Source organism: Notamacropus eugenii, chromosome 2, assembly GCF_028372415.1.
Source record: "Notamacropus eugenii isolate mMacEug1 chromosome 2, mMacEug1.pri_v2, whole genome shotgun sequence".
Classification (NCBI taxonomy): domain Eukaryota; kingdom Metazoa; phylum Chordata; class Mammalia; order Diprotodontia; family Macropodidae; genus Notamacropus; species Notamacropus eugenii.
Genome location: NC_092873.1, coordinates 301,954,712 through 301,974,195, shown reverse-complemented (window position 1 = coordinate 301,974,195; position 19,484 = coordinate 301,954,712). Strand labels below are relative to the sequence as shown.

The following is a 19,484-nucleotide window of genomic DNA, read 5'->3' as shown; positions in this document are numbered from 1 at the left end:
TTATGTTGTTATATGCCAAAAATAAAAAAAATATATAGGATTTCAAAGAAAACCAATTATAGTGAAATATAGCTAACAAAATAGACACACACACACACACATGTTCACAGACCTCAGCATAAGAATCCCTAATGTAAAATAACAGCCCAGCAGTGATCTGGAGTATAGAACATCAAAAATACTAAGGTCAACTACTAGGCCCAATCTTCATGCTTCACAGAAGTGGTTTTGGAGGAGACAGAGGAGGTAACTTACCTGAATCAGCCTCTTTCTCAATACCCTGGTAGCGCTGAATGAAATCTTCCAGCTGATCCTTTGGAAAGAGATTGGGTTCCACAAAGCTCAGGAGGGAGTAGAGCTCCTGAAGGCTGTTTTGAATGGGGGTGCCAGTCAACAGAAGGCTGAAGTCTACAGAGATCTAAGCAAGAAGAACAAAGAAACCACTCAAAATTTGAAATCGAGCTGCCTGGGCCGGATACCATAAGCTGGCCCCATGCAGGGGAGAGCTTAAAGGTGCAAGCCCCTTGACCTAAGCAGTGACTGAGGCAATATGTAGGAGATGTGGTAGGATGGGAGGTGCCGTCTGGGATTGATGCTCACAAGAATCCATACTCCAGCCAGCCTGCTGTACACAGGATGATATGGTGACAATACTGATGACATTAAGGGGCTTTTCACTGTTGTAACCCAAAAGTCATCCATATGAAATTCATATCTACTATGAAATAGTAGATAGTGCACCAGGCCTGGTGTCAGGCCTGACTTCAAATCTGGCTTCAGGCACATACTAGCTGAGTGACCCTGGACAAGTCATTTAGCCCTGTTTGCCTAAGTTTCCTCATCTGTATAATGAGTTGGAAAAGGAAATGGCAAACCACTCCAGTATCTTTGCCAAGAAGACCTCAAAAAGGGCCATGAAGAGTAGGACATAACTGAAAATGACTGAACAATAAGAAACAACAGTAATTTATACACAACTTATCAGAAAGAAGAAAAGGCTGGCCTAGAGACCTAAAGTGGCTAAGGAGCAGGACCAAGATTAGAACCCAGATTCTCTGACTCTACACCCAGAGTTCTGTCCTATTCCACCATGTCCCCTTGCCCATAAACAGTTAAAGCACACAGAAATCAAGAGGTTTTCCTTGAGGCCAAACTACAACTCAGGTCTCTTCACTCCAACAGAAAGGAGATGATCATCCCAAAGTCTAGAAATAAAGATGGAGAGTAGAATTGGCCAGCACCTCTGTATTCCTGTCAGGGAGAGAATGCACCCCACTTCCAAACAATCAGACCTAGTTATTCGGACAGTAATATCCCTGAAGTAAAGAAGGACAATTTGTTAGGCTAACATCGCTTGGAAAATAAAGAGCCTTAGAGGACATCTAACTCATTTTACTCTGACTCGACATTTACCCAAGAAATTTCTGTGCTATAATTTGGTCTCCTGCATGGACCTACTCACCGGGAAGGCCAGGGAGTTTTCTTGTGCAGATGGCTAGTCCCCAAGTATATCAATCAATAAAATGGTACCAGAGTTCACAAATTGGTTTCTTGTTTGTTTGCTTAGTGTGTCTCAACTTACTAACAGAATCTATCACCCCTGGGTGAAGTAACCCCACTGAGTTTTTAGACTGGAAAGCTAAGGACCATATTCAGGAGCAGAGATGATCATAATGAGGTACCCATAATGCTAGGCTGAACAAAGTCATTTAGTCATGCTATGTTGCAACCCAGTGAACACAATTACAGAGGCTATGTTTTACCTGCTAACCAACACAATGCCTTGATGATTCAGCATTAAGTTGTTTGCAAGAAACTGCAGGCTGTTAATTATAAAGTCTTATCTGTCCCTTAATGTCAGCTCAGGAGTGTCTCAAGTTAAGAACACTGCTAGCATTTCAAATGCTCACATAATTAAAAAACAAACTTTAATTGTTGGATTATCACCAGTTAATCAGACTTTTCACTGATTTAGACTTTACCTCAGGTATTCCTCGTAGATTCTCCAGGGCAAAAAAGGTCAGAAATGACTGGATGCTACAGCTGCATAAAGTAGGTGGCCAGTAGGGACCCTGACAATCTAGTGCTGACAGTGATGGGTTACAGGACCAAAACCAGTGCCCCTTAATCAGCTGTACCACAGGAGGTGAGGATTCATTCAGAACCACTACCGGATGGGCTTGGGGTGAGAGAAGGTCTGTCTGTCCAGGTTGGCTATCTATATCCAGTGATAGAAACAGAATAAAGAATTGAGTGAAGGCATGAGAAACAGAACAGAAACTGTGGGAACATTCCGAGGTATAAAAATCTATCCTTTATCACGAGCCGTGAAATTGGTAAAAAAACAAACAAACAAACAAAAAAAACTCCCAAAACAAAAAAAAAACCCAACAAACAAAAACAAGGAAGAAGGGGAAGACTGGAACAAGGCCCCAAGAATACACAGCATGGCTGGCATGAGCTGGTAGGCTGGGCAGTGCCCAGAGGAGCAGGCACAGGAGCCCACATGGGAGCATTCAGGGGATACCCTGAGACCCAACAGAAGATAAACAAGATCTACTTTATCTGGGGAGCCCTGAGCAGGCTTTGGAAGGCCTTCAGGGAGTCAAAACTCAATAAAAGCACTACTCAGTTTAAATACCATGGCTCCGAGTGTCTCACTTGTCCCAAACCAGAGAGAACTACACCCTTCATCGAACGTAGGTAATGTGAGTCATTTACAGACTATTTGCGACAAGAATGTAAATCTGGGGAGCAGGAGCTAAGTGGTTGATATATAGTAGAATTAAAAATTATTTTAAGTGTCACTGCAGAATATCAGAATTGGAAGAGACCTCAGAGGCCAGCTAATCAAACCACACTTGATGAGTGGTCATTCAGTCTCTGCTTGAAATTCTCCAGGGAAGAGGAACCCAATGAACCAACCATCATCACCAACGTTAATTTTAGGTATGAATCACCTAGGACAACCATCATTGTCATTATAGCACTGGAGCAAAGAGGAAAGAAGGAGGGCTCACAGGGAAGAGGAGATGCTCCCTCTCCATCATGAAATTCTATACCTAAAACTGACTCAGGTACTTGAAAGATCACCAAATTTAGGAGAAATGAGTTCGCCTCCAGCAAAACGACATCACCGAAATTTTTCTGGCCAAAGAACCTCTGAATTGGGAGTCAAGACACACTCATGGGAGAAAACTATGATCAAAGTCTCAAGCAGCGCTAACTCCTGGGACCTGACACATACAAATCTGTGACTTTGGAGCCCTCCCTTGGGAAACCCATTCTCCATCTTCTTTCCAGTTGGAAATCTAGCCCATCTCCTTTGGCAGTTACGGTAGGGGCCAGGCTTGAGGTCCTCAGTCACTTGAAAGACCAAGCACCGAGGTGTTTCCTAAACTTCATTTTCTTTACTAAGGAGCAAAGACAGAAAATGTCATATCTAGATACCCATCCTTTCACTTGACAGAAATCTGACAAATCAAATGACTGAGTCCTTTTTCTGATGTACCCTATATGGACAGCAGCTAAAATGGAAGGACTAAGAAAGACCATCCTGTGTTTACCTCTGAGAGGGTTCTGTGCAGCAGCGAGCTGTGGTTCTTCAATCTGTGGGCTTCATCCACAACCAGAACGCTCCAAGAGAAACTGTGAGAAGAAAATTAATGTTACATCTCTGTTTAATCCAAATACAGATCACCATCTGGTGTGTTTTCACTAATTAACTTATTTCCCAGCCACATCAAGCAGCTGAAAGACTAACAATGGGCCAGTTCTAACAGAAATGGATCAAAAGCAGGTCAAAGACTTCATTTGTTCATTCATTCATTCATTCCTTTACTCAAAAAGCCTTCATTTGGACCTAAGGGGGATACAAAGGCATATAAGGAGCCATCCTTGTCTTCAAGGCTGGGATCACAGCTAGTCAATTCCACAGACATTCATTACTCATTATGTGCATGATGTGGTCTTAAACACCAGGAGGTGGGCATTAGGGTCATGGGCCTTATGGGGCTCAATTTTTTCTGAGAAGACACAATGTTTACAAAGAAGTATAGGAGTGCACAGGAAAAACTAAGGCACAGAGGAAACTTACATATATGCATACGTACATGTATGTCTGAGTGTGTGTATTTATTAGGGGGTGGTAGAGGGGGGTACATAGAAGGCTTCACAAAGAATGGACACAGCATATGAGTTAAACCTTAAAGGAATTTCAGGAGGTGGGAAGGAGAAGCAGCAAACTCCAGACATGGAGAATGCTGTGTACATGCAGAGGTGAGAGATACAGAGTTAACTTGGGGAACAGGTAGTAAGTAGTCCATAGTGCCTGGAATGTAGACTTGGTGAGATGAAGAATAAAATACAACTGCACAGAAAGCTGGGGGGCAGATTCAGGGCAACTTAAATATTGGGCTAAAGATTTTCTGTTTTATCCTGGTAGGCATGAAGAGCCAGTGCAGACTATTGAACAGGGAGTCAGGTTCAGGCCAGTGCTTCAGCAAGTTCATTTTGGCAGATGGGAAGAAGCTGGCTCAGAGAAGGGAGGGGCATTAGGAGGCCAGTGCAACCATCCAGACAAGAAGGTCCCAGGCTAGCCAAGGTGTGGTTGGAAAAAAGAGGAAAGACGCAAGAGATGTTAGAGGTAGAATAAATAAGATTTGGTAAGTGATTGGATATCAATCAACCAACCAACAAGAACTGATTATCTGGGAGGCAATTATGTGCAAAGTGCTGGGGATACAAAGGCAAAAGCAAAACAGTCCCTCCTCCCAAAAGGCTTGCATTTTATTGTTCATAGTTAAGTAAGTACAGAATAAATAGAAGGTAATTAAGGGGGCCTTGGAAGCAGGTGAGGGGATCAGGAAAAGGACTGTGCAGAAGGCATCGCTTGAGCTGAGATGTGTCAGGGATTCTGAGGGGCGAAGATGAGGGAGGAATGCCTTCCGGGCCCACGTGAAGACTGAGCTGGGAGATGAGGCCCTATACATGAAAAACAGCAACAAAGACAACCTGGCTGGTCCATAGAGAGTGTGACGGTGACAAGGTCACGGACAGACGTACATAGATGTGCATGTATGTGTGTGTATATATTTTTGTGTGTATCTATATCTTTGCACATATACGTACGTATATGAAGTGTGTGCGTGTGTATGTGTGTGTGCATTTGAACATCTACACTGGGAAAATGACTTTGGCACCAATATGGAGGACAAAATACAGAGGGGAGAGACATATTTGATGCAGACCAATTAGAAGTCTACCGTAACAGTTTTGGTGATGGGGGACAGGGATGATTCCCAGGTTATGAGTGACTGGAAGGGAAGTATATTCAACAAAAATGGGGAAGTTTGGGGGAGGGGCAAGTCAAAGGGGGGAAATAATGGACATACTGAGTTTGAGATATGTTGGGGCCCCAGGAGAAGATGATAGTATGTGACTGGAGGTCAGAAGAGGGATTAGGGCTAGTATATAGTTTTGGAACTGTACTGTATAACATTGATACCTAAATCCATGGGAACTAATAAGCTAACCAAAGAGTCAGGAAAGGGCTCAGGACAGAGTCCTACAAGGATAGGTGGGTCAAGAGCTACAGAGAGATCAATGGATGAGCACAGAGAAAAACCCACTGGATTAAGCAATCAGGCGAGATTATCTGTAACCCCAGAAGGATGACTCAAACTGAGAGGGTGACAAAGAAGCCAAACTGAAATAGCCTAAGGAGTGGTGGAGGGGGGAGGAGGGATATGGAAAGTAAAGGGAGCACGCGTACATGATTCTCTCTAGGAATTAGGCAATGGAAGAGAAGAGGGAAATACTGCATAGCAGTCTGAGGGAATGATGGCATCTAGTGAGGTTTGTTTTGTTTCAAGGATATAGGATAGACCTAAGCACGCTTGTTAGTAGCAAGGGAGGTCAGTAGATAGTGAGCACCTGAAGATGAGACAGAGGGAATGACTGATGAGGAGGCTCCTGAGGAGGACAGTAGAAGATGGGACTCAGGGCACAAGTCAGAGAGTTGGGCTGGTGAGAAGAATGTCCTCCTCTGCAGGCCCTGGAGGAGAACAGTAGGACATGTGTGATGATGAGGAGAAGAGTGCAGGAAAAGAGGGATCTTGGGGTAGATGGTCTGCTAGGAGGGCAGGGCATCTGCTGAGAAGGAGCATGGTGGATGAGGCAACTGGAGGTTTGAGGAACAAAGAAAAGATTTGGAATAGCCACTAATGGAAATGAGCAGGCATTTATGGAAGAACAAAAGTCCTGCCAGGCAATGGTGAGGGCCCAGTTGAAGTTGGGATCACATGAATTTGTAAAGGGTCCTGGCTCTCTCCAGCAGGGGTCAGCAGTGCAGAAAGGAGCAGAGGAGAGAGTTTGGGGTTCCTCAGGGCATGATTAGCATAGCACAAAGAGGCAAAAGTAATCCTGGAAGAACAGTGTCTAACTGAACTATGGTGTCAAGACTGGAAAAAGATGACAAATGAGGCTAGAAGAAGCGTGACAAATTAGGAAAACAAAGGAAATTTGGAAGGACTGGAAGTTAGAGAGACAATTAAGAATAATTTTTGAAGGAGGAGTAAGACAAAGAGAGTAAGGACACAGGAGACTGAGCAGAGGGGATATTCTGAGTTCAGAATCACAGGAGTGGCAGTTAGGGAGGATGATGTGTACGCACTAAGGCACAGCCATCCCTGGCAGTAACTGGAGTACAGGTGAAGTCTAAAGTCCTGGAACATAAGTAATCAAAAGGCATCTGAGGAACATTCATGTGAATTTCTAAATTCTTGATCACAGGGACAGAGTTGAAGAGAAAGACCAGAAACCATGCAAAGAACACCTGAGGAAAAGAAACCACAGGCTCCCTGTGATGAGGAACTTGAATAAAAGTCACAGATGGACAGTGAGAACTTCAGAGAAGGAGAGGTGGCTAAGTGCCAGAGACAGAAGTTGGGTCCAGAAGGATACTAGGTAGCAAGGAGCGTGCCAGCTTCTCCTCCAGGTTCAGAGCTCACAGGGGACATGAGAAAGGAGCCATAAGCCCTAGAGAAAAGCTCAAGATGAAGTATCTTCTAGAAAGAGCCAAATTTCCGTGAGAGGATAGGATAATGACAAAAGGTTTCACAAATGAGAACATCTCTTGTACTCAAAAGCGAGACACGGCATCAAAAGAGACAATATGAACAGATCTTTTTGACCTAAAGGAAGAAGGCTGATAGAGTGAAAATGTTACTGTTCCTAGGACCTGACTACACAGACAAGAACATGACAATATAATCGTGTCAGTTAATCAACCAACAAGCATCTATTAAGCATTTATAACGTTTCACTTTAGTGGTGAAGATACAAAGAAAGGCAAAAATGTGGCCTCTGTCTTCAGGGAACTCACATTCTACTAGAGGAGGCAACATATACATAACTATATGCATAAAAGATAAGTAAAGATTATATGAAAAGTAACCTCAGAAGGAAGGCACTGGAAGCAGGAAGGGGTGAAGGAAAGGGATGCCTGGAAATGCCTCTTATGGAAGGTGGGATTTAAGCTTAAGCCAAGTCTTAAAGGAAGCTATGAGGAAGAGGTGAAGAGGGCAAGAATCTCAGATAGGGGGACGGCCAGTGTAAAGGCGCTGAGATGGAGATGGGGTGTCGTGTGTGACAGGCAGCAAGTAAGTGAGTGAATCAGGACCATAGGGTGTGCAGAAGGCACTGGAGGGTAAAAAGATTGGAAAGAGAGGAAGAGGTCAGGATGTAAAGGACTTTACACTTGATCCTGGAATTAAGAGGGAGTCTCTGGAGTTAACATGCTCATGCATGATTTTTTCCAGCTCTATTCAGCTGTAGGTCAGTAAGAACAATTGAAGCAGGTAGTGGTGGATAATCCAGGATTGGAGTTTGGCAACTCATACTTATACAGTGTTTTAAGGTTTGCAATCAAAATAACCCTAAGAAACAGATAATGCAGATAAGGAAACTGAGGCTCAGAGGGGTGAATATTCTATCCACTAAGCCACATTGCCTCTCAAGAACTCTTACTGCTGCATTTTAGGGGCTGATGGGTCTGAATGCAAACTACTTTAATTTAGTCCTTACCTTCTAAAAATAGAAACGAGTTACCTGCAACTGGGGTATGACTCATGAACTGGTTCAAAATGTTCACTTTCTGAGTCATTGTAACAGATTATTTTTGCTTTTCCTCAAGCATGAGGCCTGGAAGTGTCCATTCCAAGGGGTACTTATCATCAGTGGAAAGATACAAACTACAACCACAAGGGGCAAAATGCTTTGAAAAGGGAGAGGCACTGGTGAGGTTTGACTCAAGGATGTGTCTCTGATGCGTTAGCTAATGTGGACTTTGGAAGCAACACCATTTACTCACGTTTTTAGAAATGCTGCATCTTTCAGGCAAATCTGAAAAATTAAACAATGTATGTTACTCAAATGAGTTATACTGATGAGTTAGTGATGGTCTCTCCCTCTGTGTTATTTGTCTTTACCTTAGGGTCTCAGGAAACTATAAAAAAATTTACCTAATAACAAGGTGTCCAATTTGGAGCCCAGCTCTGCAAAACTCCCCAGGAGGACCCAGATTAAAATATAATTAAATACAATTGGAAAGCATTTAGCAAAATAAAAAACAGTACAATATAACACAGATAACATTAAATTGTGGTTTTCAAAGTCAATGCTCTCTGAGTTTGACACCACTGAGTAAAGTGCTGGTTAATTCACTCAGTAATTACAGCGGCCAGGGTAGTAATAAAGATTTCCAACCAGGGAGCTCTAAGGAAGACCACTGTAGAAATAAGCAACAGAAGCAAGGCAGACATCAGGGCAGAGGCATGGTCAAAGTAATCTGGCAAATGAGGGCAGGATTCAATGCCTACTTCCACTAATCGATCAGTATAATCTTCGGCATCCCACGGAGACAACCAAGGGTTAACTCAACTACCAAGATAACAAGTAGACCTGTCTAGATATTAGATTTACTGAACTACAGCATCACAGAATCTGAGAGTTGGAAGGGACCTCAGGAACCATGTAGTCATACCCATACAGGAAAGAAACAAGTTAACTGAGTCACTGGCACCTGTCCCATTTCTCTGTAACTGAGAAGATGTGGGTCATGCTTATCTAAAGTAAATTCCCTGATACAAACAGCACTCCTCCTAACACTGTCAGATCACAGATGCAGAGCTGGAGGAGTCATTAGAGGTCACTTAATCTAACCATCTTGTTGGACAGATGAGGAAACTAAGGCCAAGGGCAGTCAAATGACTTGCCCAATTACAAATGATCTGAACTGAGGCCTCCCAAGTCTAGGGACAGTTCTCCTTCTACTCTCCCACATAATCTCCTTCACCCCAATTTCAGGAAGGGGCTTTATGTCTGAAGAAGAGAGATCCACTAGAAAGGTCCACCCCTTGAGGCCTGATTTCACAGCTCCCCCTTGTGCTCTCTACCTCTCCGATGCAGAGCTGCACGTATAGCAGGTGCTTAATAAATGCTTATTTAATCAATGAAGGAATGCTGAGGACCCAGAGGGAAGTGAACTATGTAATGACAGAAGTTTCAGGGCAGTCCATGGCAATGCTATAGGTCCCATAGTAAAGAAGATGGTGTGTGACTTAAGCAGACCCAGGAAAGTTACATAAAGTAATAACAATAACATCCTTAGAGAGAACATCGCCTAAATCCCAGGTAAGTATAATGCCCATGGCTGGCCCTGAAAGAGACAAGACAAATTCCTCTCTCTCTTTTCTGCAGAGAGAGGGCACTACAGGTGCCAATCATTCCCTGCATATGCTTTCAGAATTATTCTTTGGCTGAACTCTCATTTTTATTCTTTGCTGGGCAAGTGTGGGAGGAAGGATACATTTGGAAATAAAGAAATGTAAAAAAAATCACTAATTTTACTTAAAAAGAAGAATCTTGAACACATAAGCACTTTTACATGCAGGTAGGAAGAGGCAGGACAGAGAGGGACAGGACAGACCTGCTTCGATGAGTCTCCAAAGACCTATGATTTCATTGATGCAGGAATAGTTACTACTTCCCCCAACACAAATGGCAGCTCCTCAATAACTCAGTATCAGCCTGAGGCTCTGGGAGGGATCCATGGTCTCACATACTTAATGTCAAGGGCGGGACCTGAAACCAGTTCTTTTCTTCCTGATGCCCTGTCCTCTACTCTGACCTCTTATCTTAATGGGCGAAGTAAAAAAGGGAAGGCAGGGTTTAGAACCAACACATTCCCTGTACCTGGATCTTTATCACCCAACAGACAGCTCTGGGAGGTCATGAGAAAAGGGCTCCCACAGCCCTGCTGGTGTGGCAGTCCAATGAGGCTACAGGCATTTTTGTCATCCAGCATGGGCCTTGCACCTCCTGTGTTGTGTAAGGTGTATGTCACTGTACACAATAGATGACCCTTGTGATGCCAGCTTGCTCCCACAGGAGTCGGTAGGAAGCTGGCTTGGCAAGAGAGATCCCCTCTTTTTTTCCAAAGATGATGAGGCAGGGTGGGTCAGGTAGATGGAATCAGAAAACCCAGGTCCTAATCCTGCCCCAGTCACCCCTCTTTGCCCAAGCTATGAGAGGGGCTAGATTAGATGATGCCTGCAGCCCCTTCCTGTTCCAAATCTAGGCTCACCTGGTACCTGCTGAGGCCTCCTTGCAGCTACTGAGGTGACCTGCCAGTTACCCCTAGCTGTAGAGGGGCAAAGTATGACCATGGGGAAATACAAAGTCTGTGGGGAGAGCTTGTTTTCTGGAGAGCTTGTTTTCTGAATTAAAACAGCAAGGAGAGGGTATCTCTCTGCTTAACTGGCCTTCACTGGTCATTTCTTTCATGGACAACACTTCTTACTTCAGGAAGAACTCCCTATGTCTCAGGAAGTATATTTTCAAGGTATCTGGAGTGTCTTTGCCAAGCAATACATAAAAACCCAAATTTATGTTCACAAATTTGTAAACAGAGAAAAACAAATTAGGGCAAATCAGAAAAAGACAGAAAGAGATACTTAAATATGTGGAGCTAGATGACACAATGGGCCTGGAGTCACGAAGACCTGAATTCAGGGCTTGCCTCAGACACTTACTAGCTCTGTTATCTTAGGCAAGTCACTTAACCTGTTGGCCTCAGTTTCCTCCAAGGTAAAACAGGGATAATAACAGCACTTACCTCACAGGGTCCTTGTAAGGATCAAAAGAGATCAGATTTATAAAGCGCTAAGAAGAGTACCTGGCACATAGTACGTGCTTAATAAAGGCTTGTTCCTTTCTCTTTCCTCCAGCCACAAAATGGCTGACTTTAGAGTTAAATATGGACTCAGCAGCAATCATGTAGTAAAGCATCACCCTCCCTGCTCTGTGTAGGGAAAAAGAGTCAATGCAGGCACATTCCAGGAATGGTCAGATAGCAAATTATATGTAAGGGGAAGGGGCAGTTAGAGGATAATCCCTCCCCAGCAAGGCCTGCCTCGAACAGGGCTGGACTTGGGTCATGATGCTTAGATGGGGGCTAGGCTTGTAAAATAAAAGGGGAGAGAGGGTGCCCTGGGGGCATTCTTCCAGCCAAGATACCTCAGTGACCCTACATATCTGAGCCCAAACTTGCCAGGTTGGCTTTGGAAGGCCTGCTGTAAAGGTTCTCTGATGCTTCGCTAAGGACTAAACCAGGAGACTAGACTACCTAGCTTAAGAATTTGTCCCTCCCCGCTGAAGCCATCTGTCCACTGGTAGAAGAAACATCAGCTTAGGCTAGAGAACAAATAAGTACCTCATAGGTGCTGAGCAGCACGTGAAAAGAGAAGTCTTTCTTCAGATCTTGCTGCAGTTGAGCTCTCTCTTCCTTGTCACCTGTGTATACTTTGCAGGAAAGGCCAGGAGCAAATCTAAATCCAAGAAAGGGACAGAGCAAAGGAAGAGAGATCGATATTTAGGTGTCAAGGGGGGGCTGTGCTGGAGGGGAGAATACCACCTTCTCAGAGGTATCTAAAGTCATTTCTACTTCTTGGTGTTCAAGCCTTAAGATGAGAAAACCCTGCAGGCTGTTCAGCTCTTTTATTATAACAAAGATGATATCATGGCGAGTGCTTCTCAAACAAAACATCTGTTAAACCTTCCAACATCCTTCATGGTAGGTAGGCAGACATGGTTGCTGCCATCTTAAAGAGGCCCTGAGATTCAGAAGATGGCCCACCATCAGGGCAAGTGTGTGAGACCCAGGAGCCAACCTGCACATCTAGAAGGGTCATGGACTAGCCCCAGATATTGATAGATCCTTCCCTTTGCTAGTCACCCCACGGTTCCTCCACAAGACTGGCTAGAGACTGGTTCTAGCAAAATGGCCAAATGCTAAAAATAATGCCCATTTCTTAACCCCAACAAAAGTCAACAACGCACCACACATTCCTCCTTTCTCCTTCTCTCTTCCTGAACTGCCATCCTAATCATTAGCACATTATAATAAGATCATTATAAGATAGAAATATAATTTTTTTCTACTGCAGATTTTTATGCATGCTTATGACCAAGGAAAAAGCCTCAAGGTAACACATTTTAAAACATCCAAAGGTCACTGGGATTTTGATAGCACGCACCTCTCCATCTCCTCCTTCCAATTGCTCAGAACAGACAAGGGACAAAGAATCAGAAACGGTCCTTTCTTCTTCAAACTTCCAGTCAAGTAAATGAGAAGGGCAATAGTCTGAAATAGGAAAAAAAAAGAAACAGCTTTATCCCTCCTGCCCCATCCACGTATAACAACTACCAGACTCCCATGACCAATCTCCAGTTACATTCTCTCATAGAAGGACTGAGCTGTGCCATACTCCAAGCATACTGGGTACAGCCTGAGGACAAGTGGACACTCCTGGTCCGAGGAGGCCAAAGGGCTTTCAGAATCAGGGTGGTGATCCCAGGATGCATGACACAGAGCAAGTCATTCTACCCAGGCCACCATCATCTAGCAACAGATGCTCCATGCTGAGAAGCTCAGCTGCTTCCTTTTTTTAGGCTCCACTGTAGCTGCTCCACCTCTACTCAGATGGCAGGGGCATTATGGGAAATGCATGGTATTAAACATTTCCTCTGTTCCTTCCTACCATGACAAAGAAATGTGAAAACACTGCTGAAACCTGGTTTGGAGACCAAGCAGAAAGGAAAGCCAAGGGGAAAAAAAAAGTATATGGGTGTCCCCAAAGATTCAGGGCAGATGCCTGGTCTCTAAATCAGGCTTCTGCAGTGTTCTTGCTGGAAGCTGCACTAAGATTTTTTGGGACATCCTATATTTTTGGAAAAAACTGCCAAAATAAGAGCTCATAAGGGGCATGCCTGGGAATATAGATTCTCTCCCCCTCACATTCCCCAGCCCAATAATTTTCTTGGGTAAAGACAGTTTCTCAGAGAATAATTAATAATCACAATCATAATGTGGGGAAAATAGAAAATGATTCACTGCTAAAGTATAAAATTATTCAAATATATTCAATACTGAACCATAAAAGATCAGTTCACTCTGCTCCCAGTGAAATAACAGTGTAGACTAGGGATTCTCATGTTTTTTCTTCTGTGTTATGGACCCCTTTGACACAGTCTAGTGAAGGCTATGGACCCCATCTCAGAATAATGTCACTGACTGCTTAAAATAAAATACATAAGATTGCAAAGGAAATCCATTCTCTTGAAACCTAGCTATCAAAATAGTTTAAAAAGCAACATCACAGACCCCAGGTAAGAAACACTGAGATACAGGAAAGGAAGGATAACACAGCATCCAAGAGCAGGGAGAGGTCAATAGAAAATTGATTTGTTAAGGACCCTCACTCAAATTCCAATCAGTATTAGCCTACTTTGATCCTATAAGGGGTAATCGTTGGTAGCAATTATTTTAATATACTCATTTAGTAATATATATTTAATCAATTAATCAATAACAGGTATAAGAAGCAGCAAAGTATTAATCCCTATTTTGTATAAGTTATATAGGAATATAGATTCTAATAGTAGGTCCCTATTATAATAAGCCTCTGATTTTCACACTAGTATAGTAGCTATGGAGCAAGAACATTGCTATGAATATCTCCATCCTGTTTGCCTCATATTCCATGACCAAACCAAGCATGGGTGGTAGCATGGAACCTTTCCCCATGATATCTTCTTGGAGCATATGTATAATTTGTACCATCTCCTCTTGTCCAATCTAAGGAGGAGCCCATCCATTTTGTAACCAACTGCTCAGCAGAGATTCTTGCTTCACCCAACCCATGACCTTGCTGAGACATTATTTTGCTTATTTTAGCTGATGAATCAAGTCAATTAGTGGAATTACTCTGTATTTGGTAGAGCTGCTCTAGAATGTCTAGGTATCTAAACCTATAAAAATAGGGCCCTGGAAGGAGGGGATATCCCAGATTGTGAGTAAGCTCTGAAGTCCACTTCATTAGAGGGGGCTTAATAAAGTGTTTTGGCTGGGAGGTCTGCCTCGGTTTTGTCTTTTACTCATTCGGAGTGATTTTTGTCCCCACACCCTAAGACTGAGAAGTCAGGAGAACAGAAGGAGCTAATGCTTTGGAAATAAATAAAGAAGGTTCTGAGGATAAAGCAGAGATGGGCTCTGAAATGGCTCCTTCTATTTGCAGGAAATCCCCAGGAAAAGATCTTCTTTAATTCAATTTGTTTTTAATTGGCTTTCACTGTGGCACAGCCAGCTAGACTACAGCATTTAAGGAAGTCAGACGATCAGGGATACTCTGCAGGCAGCATCAGAAGATTGGGGAAAGAAAAGTCCTGTCCTAGGCCATAGCCTGAAACCCTAAGCCCGGGTCATGATCTCACAATGAGCCGCTGGTCATAAGACAATGGAGATGTCTCATCAGAAATTCATCTTTGTGACCAGGAAAACAACCCAGATCTCACCTCTTTTTTTATGCAAGTATCCTTGGTCTCATCTTTGTACACAGAATCACAATGTGTCGAAATGGAATGGGCCTTGGAGGCATCAATTCCAAATCCCTCAGGTGCAGATGACGATGAGGCTAATAAGATTAAATAGCTTGCCCAAGGTCACTAAGTAGCTGTTGTTCATTCATTCGTGTCCTACTCTTTGTGACCCCATGGACCACAGCATGCCAATGATGTCTATAACATTTTCTTGTCAAGGATACTGGAGAGGTTTTGTCATTTCCTTCTCCAGAAGATTAAGGCAAACAGAGGTTAAGTGACTTGCCCAGGGTCACACAGCTAGTAAGTATCTGAGGCTGGATTTGAACTCAGGTCTTCCTGACTTCCAGGGCTAGTGGGCTATCCAGTGAGCCACTTAGCTGCTTCTAGTTCTCTCACTCCAAAAGACCCCTTACAGTTCTACAACTGTGGATTTCCATTGCCATTTCTCTAGTATGCTGATTGGCTGTTAGTGCTGGCATAAATCCCACAAAATTTATTATGCCTTTGTAAGTCTGGATGCTCAAGTTTTTAAAATAGAGATATCTCCTGGATTAGTCACAGATGCTTACCTGGCACGTCTTACCCAGGCCCATCTCATCACCAAGAATGCAACCATGCTGAAGCTGAAAACGCTGCACCAGCCAGTTGACTCCGGCCAGCTGATAGGAGTGCAAATGGATCCCTACAAATAAAAGTCCAAGATGAAAAACTTCCTGAAATATGATAGCAGAGAAGTACAGAACCAAGACCCAAACCACCCCAGCTTCTCAATCCACAGAACAAGTGACTCGATCATTGGTGGGGAAATGATAATTGTTAAACCATTTAATTTTCAAAGTGCCAGGACTTCAGTTTTTCCCATCTATAAAATTAAGAGGTCAGACCAAAGGATCTTTTTCCATTTAAGGCCAGTAACAGTGCATCAATATTTCCATACTCATTTATAGGCTGTGGAAGCTGGGCTGTCTCTCAAACTACAATGGATCCATTCATTCACTTATTAAGCACCAACTACATACAAAGCACAGAGGTAGAAAGATAGTAAGACAGTCCTTGGAGCAACAGTCACAAAAAAGCATCTGAAAGGGAAAAAACAAAAACAGAAACAAATCTTCCAGAGAGGAGCCAAGGAAATGTACCTGCCCATTATATGCAAAAGTAGGCAGCTATGAGGGTATAATGTTGCATGTGCCAACAGATATGGTTAAAAGATTGGTTAGTTTTGTTGAATTGCTTTTTTTCTCTTTCTTTTTAAATACCTTTGTTATAAGGGTTGACTTACTGGGTGGGAAATGGGGGAGGGAAACATTCAAAAATGAAGTAATATTAAAACAGAAGATATTAAAAAAAATAAGATTTTTAAAAGGGAGGAAAAGATACAGTCTCTGCCTTCATAAAATCTTCTAGGAGGGAAGATGCTATATAAACACAAATCTATAAAGACAATGGCCGTGGATACCTTCTTGCTTAAAAGCAGCCATCTAAATGAGATCTGGCCCCAGTAACCTGAAAAAAAAATTATGCCAGATCCTGCAGAAATATCTTCCCAGAAAGTTTGTTTTTACTGAAATAGAAACTGCACTCAGTTTTCTGTGGTAACGGAGAAGGAAAACATAAATAAGTGAACCATAAATCCCCAGCACTACCACTAATTTGAAGCAATTCTTTTTTTTCTTTTTTTTTAAATTGATTTATTTATTTAACTTTTAACATTCATTTTCACAAAATTTTGGGTTCCAAATTTTCTCCCCTTTTTCCCCTCCCCCCCCCAAAACACCAAGCATTCTAAATGCCCCTGTCACCAGTCTGCTCTCTCTTCTATCATCCCTCTCTGCCCTTGTCTCCATCTTCTCTTTTGTCCTGTAGGGCCAGATAACTTTCTATACCCCTTTACCTGTATTTCTTATTTCCTAATGGCAAGAACAGTACTTTACAGTTGTTCCTAAAACTTTGAGTTCCAACTTCTTTACCTCCCTCCCTCCCCACCCCTTCCCTTTGGAAGGCAAGCAATTCAATATAGGCCAAATCTGTGTAGTTTTGCAAATGACTTCCATAATAGTCGTGTTGTATAAGACTAACTATATTTGCCTCCATCCTATCCTGTCCCTCATTACTTCTATTCTCTCTTTTGATCCTGTCCCTCCCCATGAGTGTCGACTTCAAATTGCTCCCTCCTCCCCATGCCCTCCCTTCCATCATCTCCCCCACCCTGCTTATCCCCTTATCCCCCACTTTCCTGTATTGTAAGATAGGTTTTCATACCAAAATGAGTGTGCATTTTATTCCTTCCTTTAGTGGAATGTGATGAGAGTAAACTTCATGTTTTTCTCTCCCCTCCCCTCTTTATCCCTCCACTAAGAAGTCTTTTGCTTGCCTCTTTTATGAGAGATAATTTGCCCCATTCAATTTCTCCCTTTCTCCTCCCAATATATTTCTCTCTCACTGCTTGATTTCATTTTTTTTTTTTAAGATATGATCCCATCCTCTTCAATTCACTCTGTGCACTCTGTCTCTATGTGTGTGTGTGCATGTGCGTGTGCATGTGTGTGTGTGTAATCCCACCCAGTACCCAGATACTGAAAAGTTTCAAGAGTTACAAATATTGTCTTTCCATGTAGGAATGTAAACAGTTCAACTTTAGTAAGTCCCTTATGACTTCTCTTTGCTGTTTACCTTTTCATGGTTCTCTTCATTCTTGTGTTTGAAAGTCATATTTTCTTTTCAGCTCTGGTCTTTTCATCAAGAATGCTTGAAAGTCCTCTATTTCATTGAAAGACCAATTTTTCTGCTGAAGTATTATACTCAGTGTTGCTGGGTAGGTGATTCTTGGTTTTAGTCCTAGTTCCTTTGACTTCTGGAATATCCTATTCCATGCCCTTCGATCCCTTAATGTAGAAGCTGCTAGATCTTGTGTTATCCTGATTGTATTTCCACAATACTTGAATTGTTTCTTTCTAGCTGCTTGCAATATTTTCTCCTTGACCTGGGAACTCTGGAATTTGGCCACAATGTTCCTAGGAGTTTCTCTTTTTGGATCTCTTTCAGGCGGTGTTCTGTGGATTCTTTGAATACTTATTTTGCCCTCTAGTTCTAGAATCTCAGGGCAGTTTTCCTTGATAATTTCATGAAAGATGATGTCTAGGCTCTTTTTGTAATCATGGCTTTCAGATGGTCCCATAATTTTTAAATTGTCTCTCCTGGATCTATTTTCCAGGTCAGTTGTTTTTCCAATGACATATTTCACATTGTCTTCCATTTTTTCATTCTTTTGGTTTCGTTTTGTGATTTCTTGGTTTCTCATAAAGTCATTAGCCTCCATCTGTTCCATTCTAATTTTGAAAGAACTATTTTCTTTAGTGAGCTTTTGAACCTCCTTTTCCATTTGGCTAATTCTGCTTTTGAAAGCATTCTTCTCCTCATTGGCTTTTTGAACCTCTTTTGCCAATTGAGTTAGCCTGTTTTTCAAGGTGTTATTTTCTTCAGCATTTTTTTGGGTCTCCTTTAGCAAGGTGTTGACCTGCTTTTCATGCTTTACTTGCATCTCTCTCATTTCTCTTCCCAGTTTTTCCTCCACCTCTCTAATTTGATTTTCAAAATCCTTTTTGAGCTCTTCCATGGCCTGAGCCCATTGGGTGGGCTGGGATACAGAAGCCTTGACTTCTGTGTCTTTCCCTGATGGTAAGCATTGTTCTTCCTCATCAGAAAGGAAGGGAGGAAATACCTGTTCACCAAGAAAGTAACCTTCTATAGTCTTATTTTTTTTCCCTTTTCTGGGCATTTTCCCAGCCAGTGACTTGACTTCTGAGCGTCCTCTTCACACCCATTTGGCCTCCAGATCCACCCAGCCAGAACTTAGGGGCTGAGATTCAAATGCTGCTTCCTAGCCTCAGGGCTTTGGGCGGGGGCAGGGCTGCTATTCAGTGTGAGATCAAGTTCAGGTGCTCAGGTGGGGGCAGGGCTGCCTTACGGGCTCAGTTCCCTCAGGGGGTTTATGCAGAGACCTTCAACAATGGGTCAGGGCTCCTGCCTGCTTGGGGAGCCCTGGTCTGCTCCCGCCTCTGCTGCTGCCTCCCGAGGGGGCCTGAGTTATGGGGGCACCCCACTCCTCTCTCAACCAGCCAAAGAGACCCTCTCACCGACCCTTGTCACCTGTGGGTGGAGGGACCCACGTGACCGCTGGAGATTCTGTCCCTGAAGCCTTCTCGTATCCGCTCCTCTCGGTGCCGCGCGGCCAAGGAGCGCTGGGCTCTGCTCCCGACCTGGTGCACGAAGGACCTTTTGCGAGAGGTTTTCAGGCTCTCTGGAACAGAAATCTCGTCTGCTCCGTTGTTCTGTGGCTTCTGCTGCTCCAGAATTTGTTGGTAGTTCTTTGTTACAGATATTTTATGGGCTGTGAGTTCGGAGCTAGCATATGTACGTCTTTCTACTCCGCCATCTTGGCTCCTCCCCTGAAGCAATTCTTACAATCAATCTCCTTTTTGATAAAAAAGGAAAATCAAAAATACCTTCTATTGACACAAAAAACAAAAAAATTGCCCCAAAAA

General features: G+C 43.0%; 1 protein-coding gene across 3 annotated transcripts in view; it reads right to left on the bottom strand.

Moving 5' to 3' along the window:
- The window catches only part of CHD1L (chromodomain helicase DNA binding protein 1 like), a 58,402-nt gene that overhangs the window by 35,020 nt on the left and 3,898 nt on the right, over window positions 1–19,484 (bottom strand). Inside the window, exons 2-7 of one of the 3 annotated variants that reach the window (XM_072644591.1) lie at window positions 15,510–15,622; window positions 12,597–12,703; window positions 11,774–11,888; window positions 8,372–8,403; window positions 3,567–3,648; window positions 256–418 (exon numbers count right to left, since the gene is read on the bottom strand). In XM_072644591.1, coding sequence (XP_072500692.1) covers window positions 256–418; window positions 3,567–3,648; window positions 8,372–8,403; window positions 11,774–11,888; window positions 12,597–12,703; window positions 15,510–15,622 — 612 coding nt within the window. Of the gene's footprint in view, window positions 1–255; window positions 419–1,982; window positions 2,206–3,566; window positions 3,649–8,371; window positions 8,404–10,254; window positions 10,358–11,773; window positions 11,889–12,596; window positions 12,704–15,509; window positions 15,623–19,484 lie in introns of those variants that run through there. The other 2 variants (XM_072644592.1, XM_072644593.1) reach the window with 2 other exon arrangements.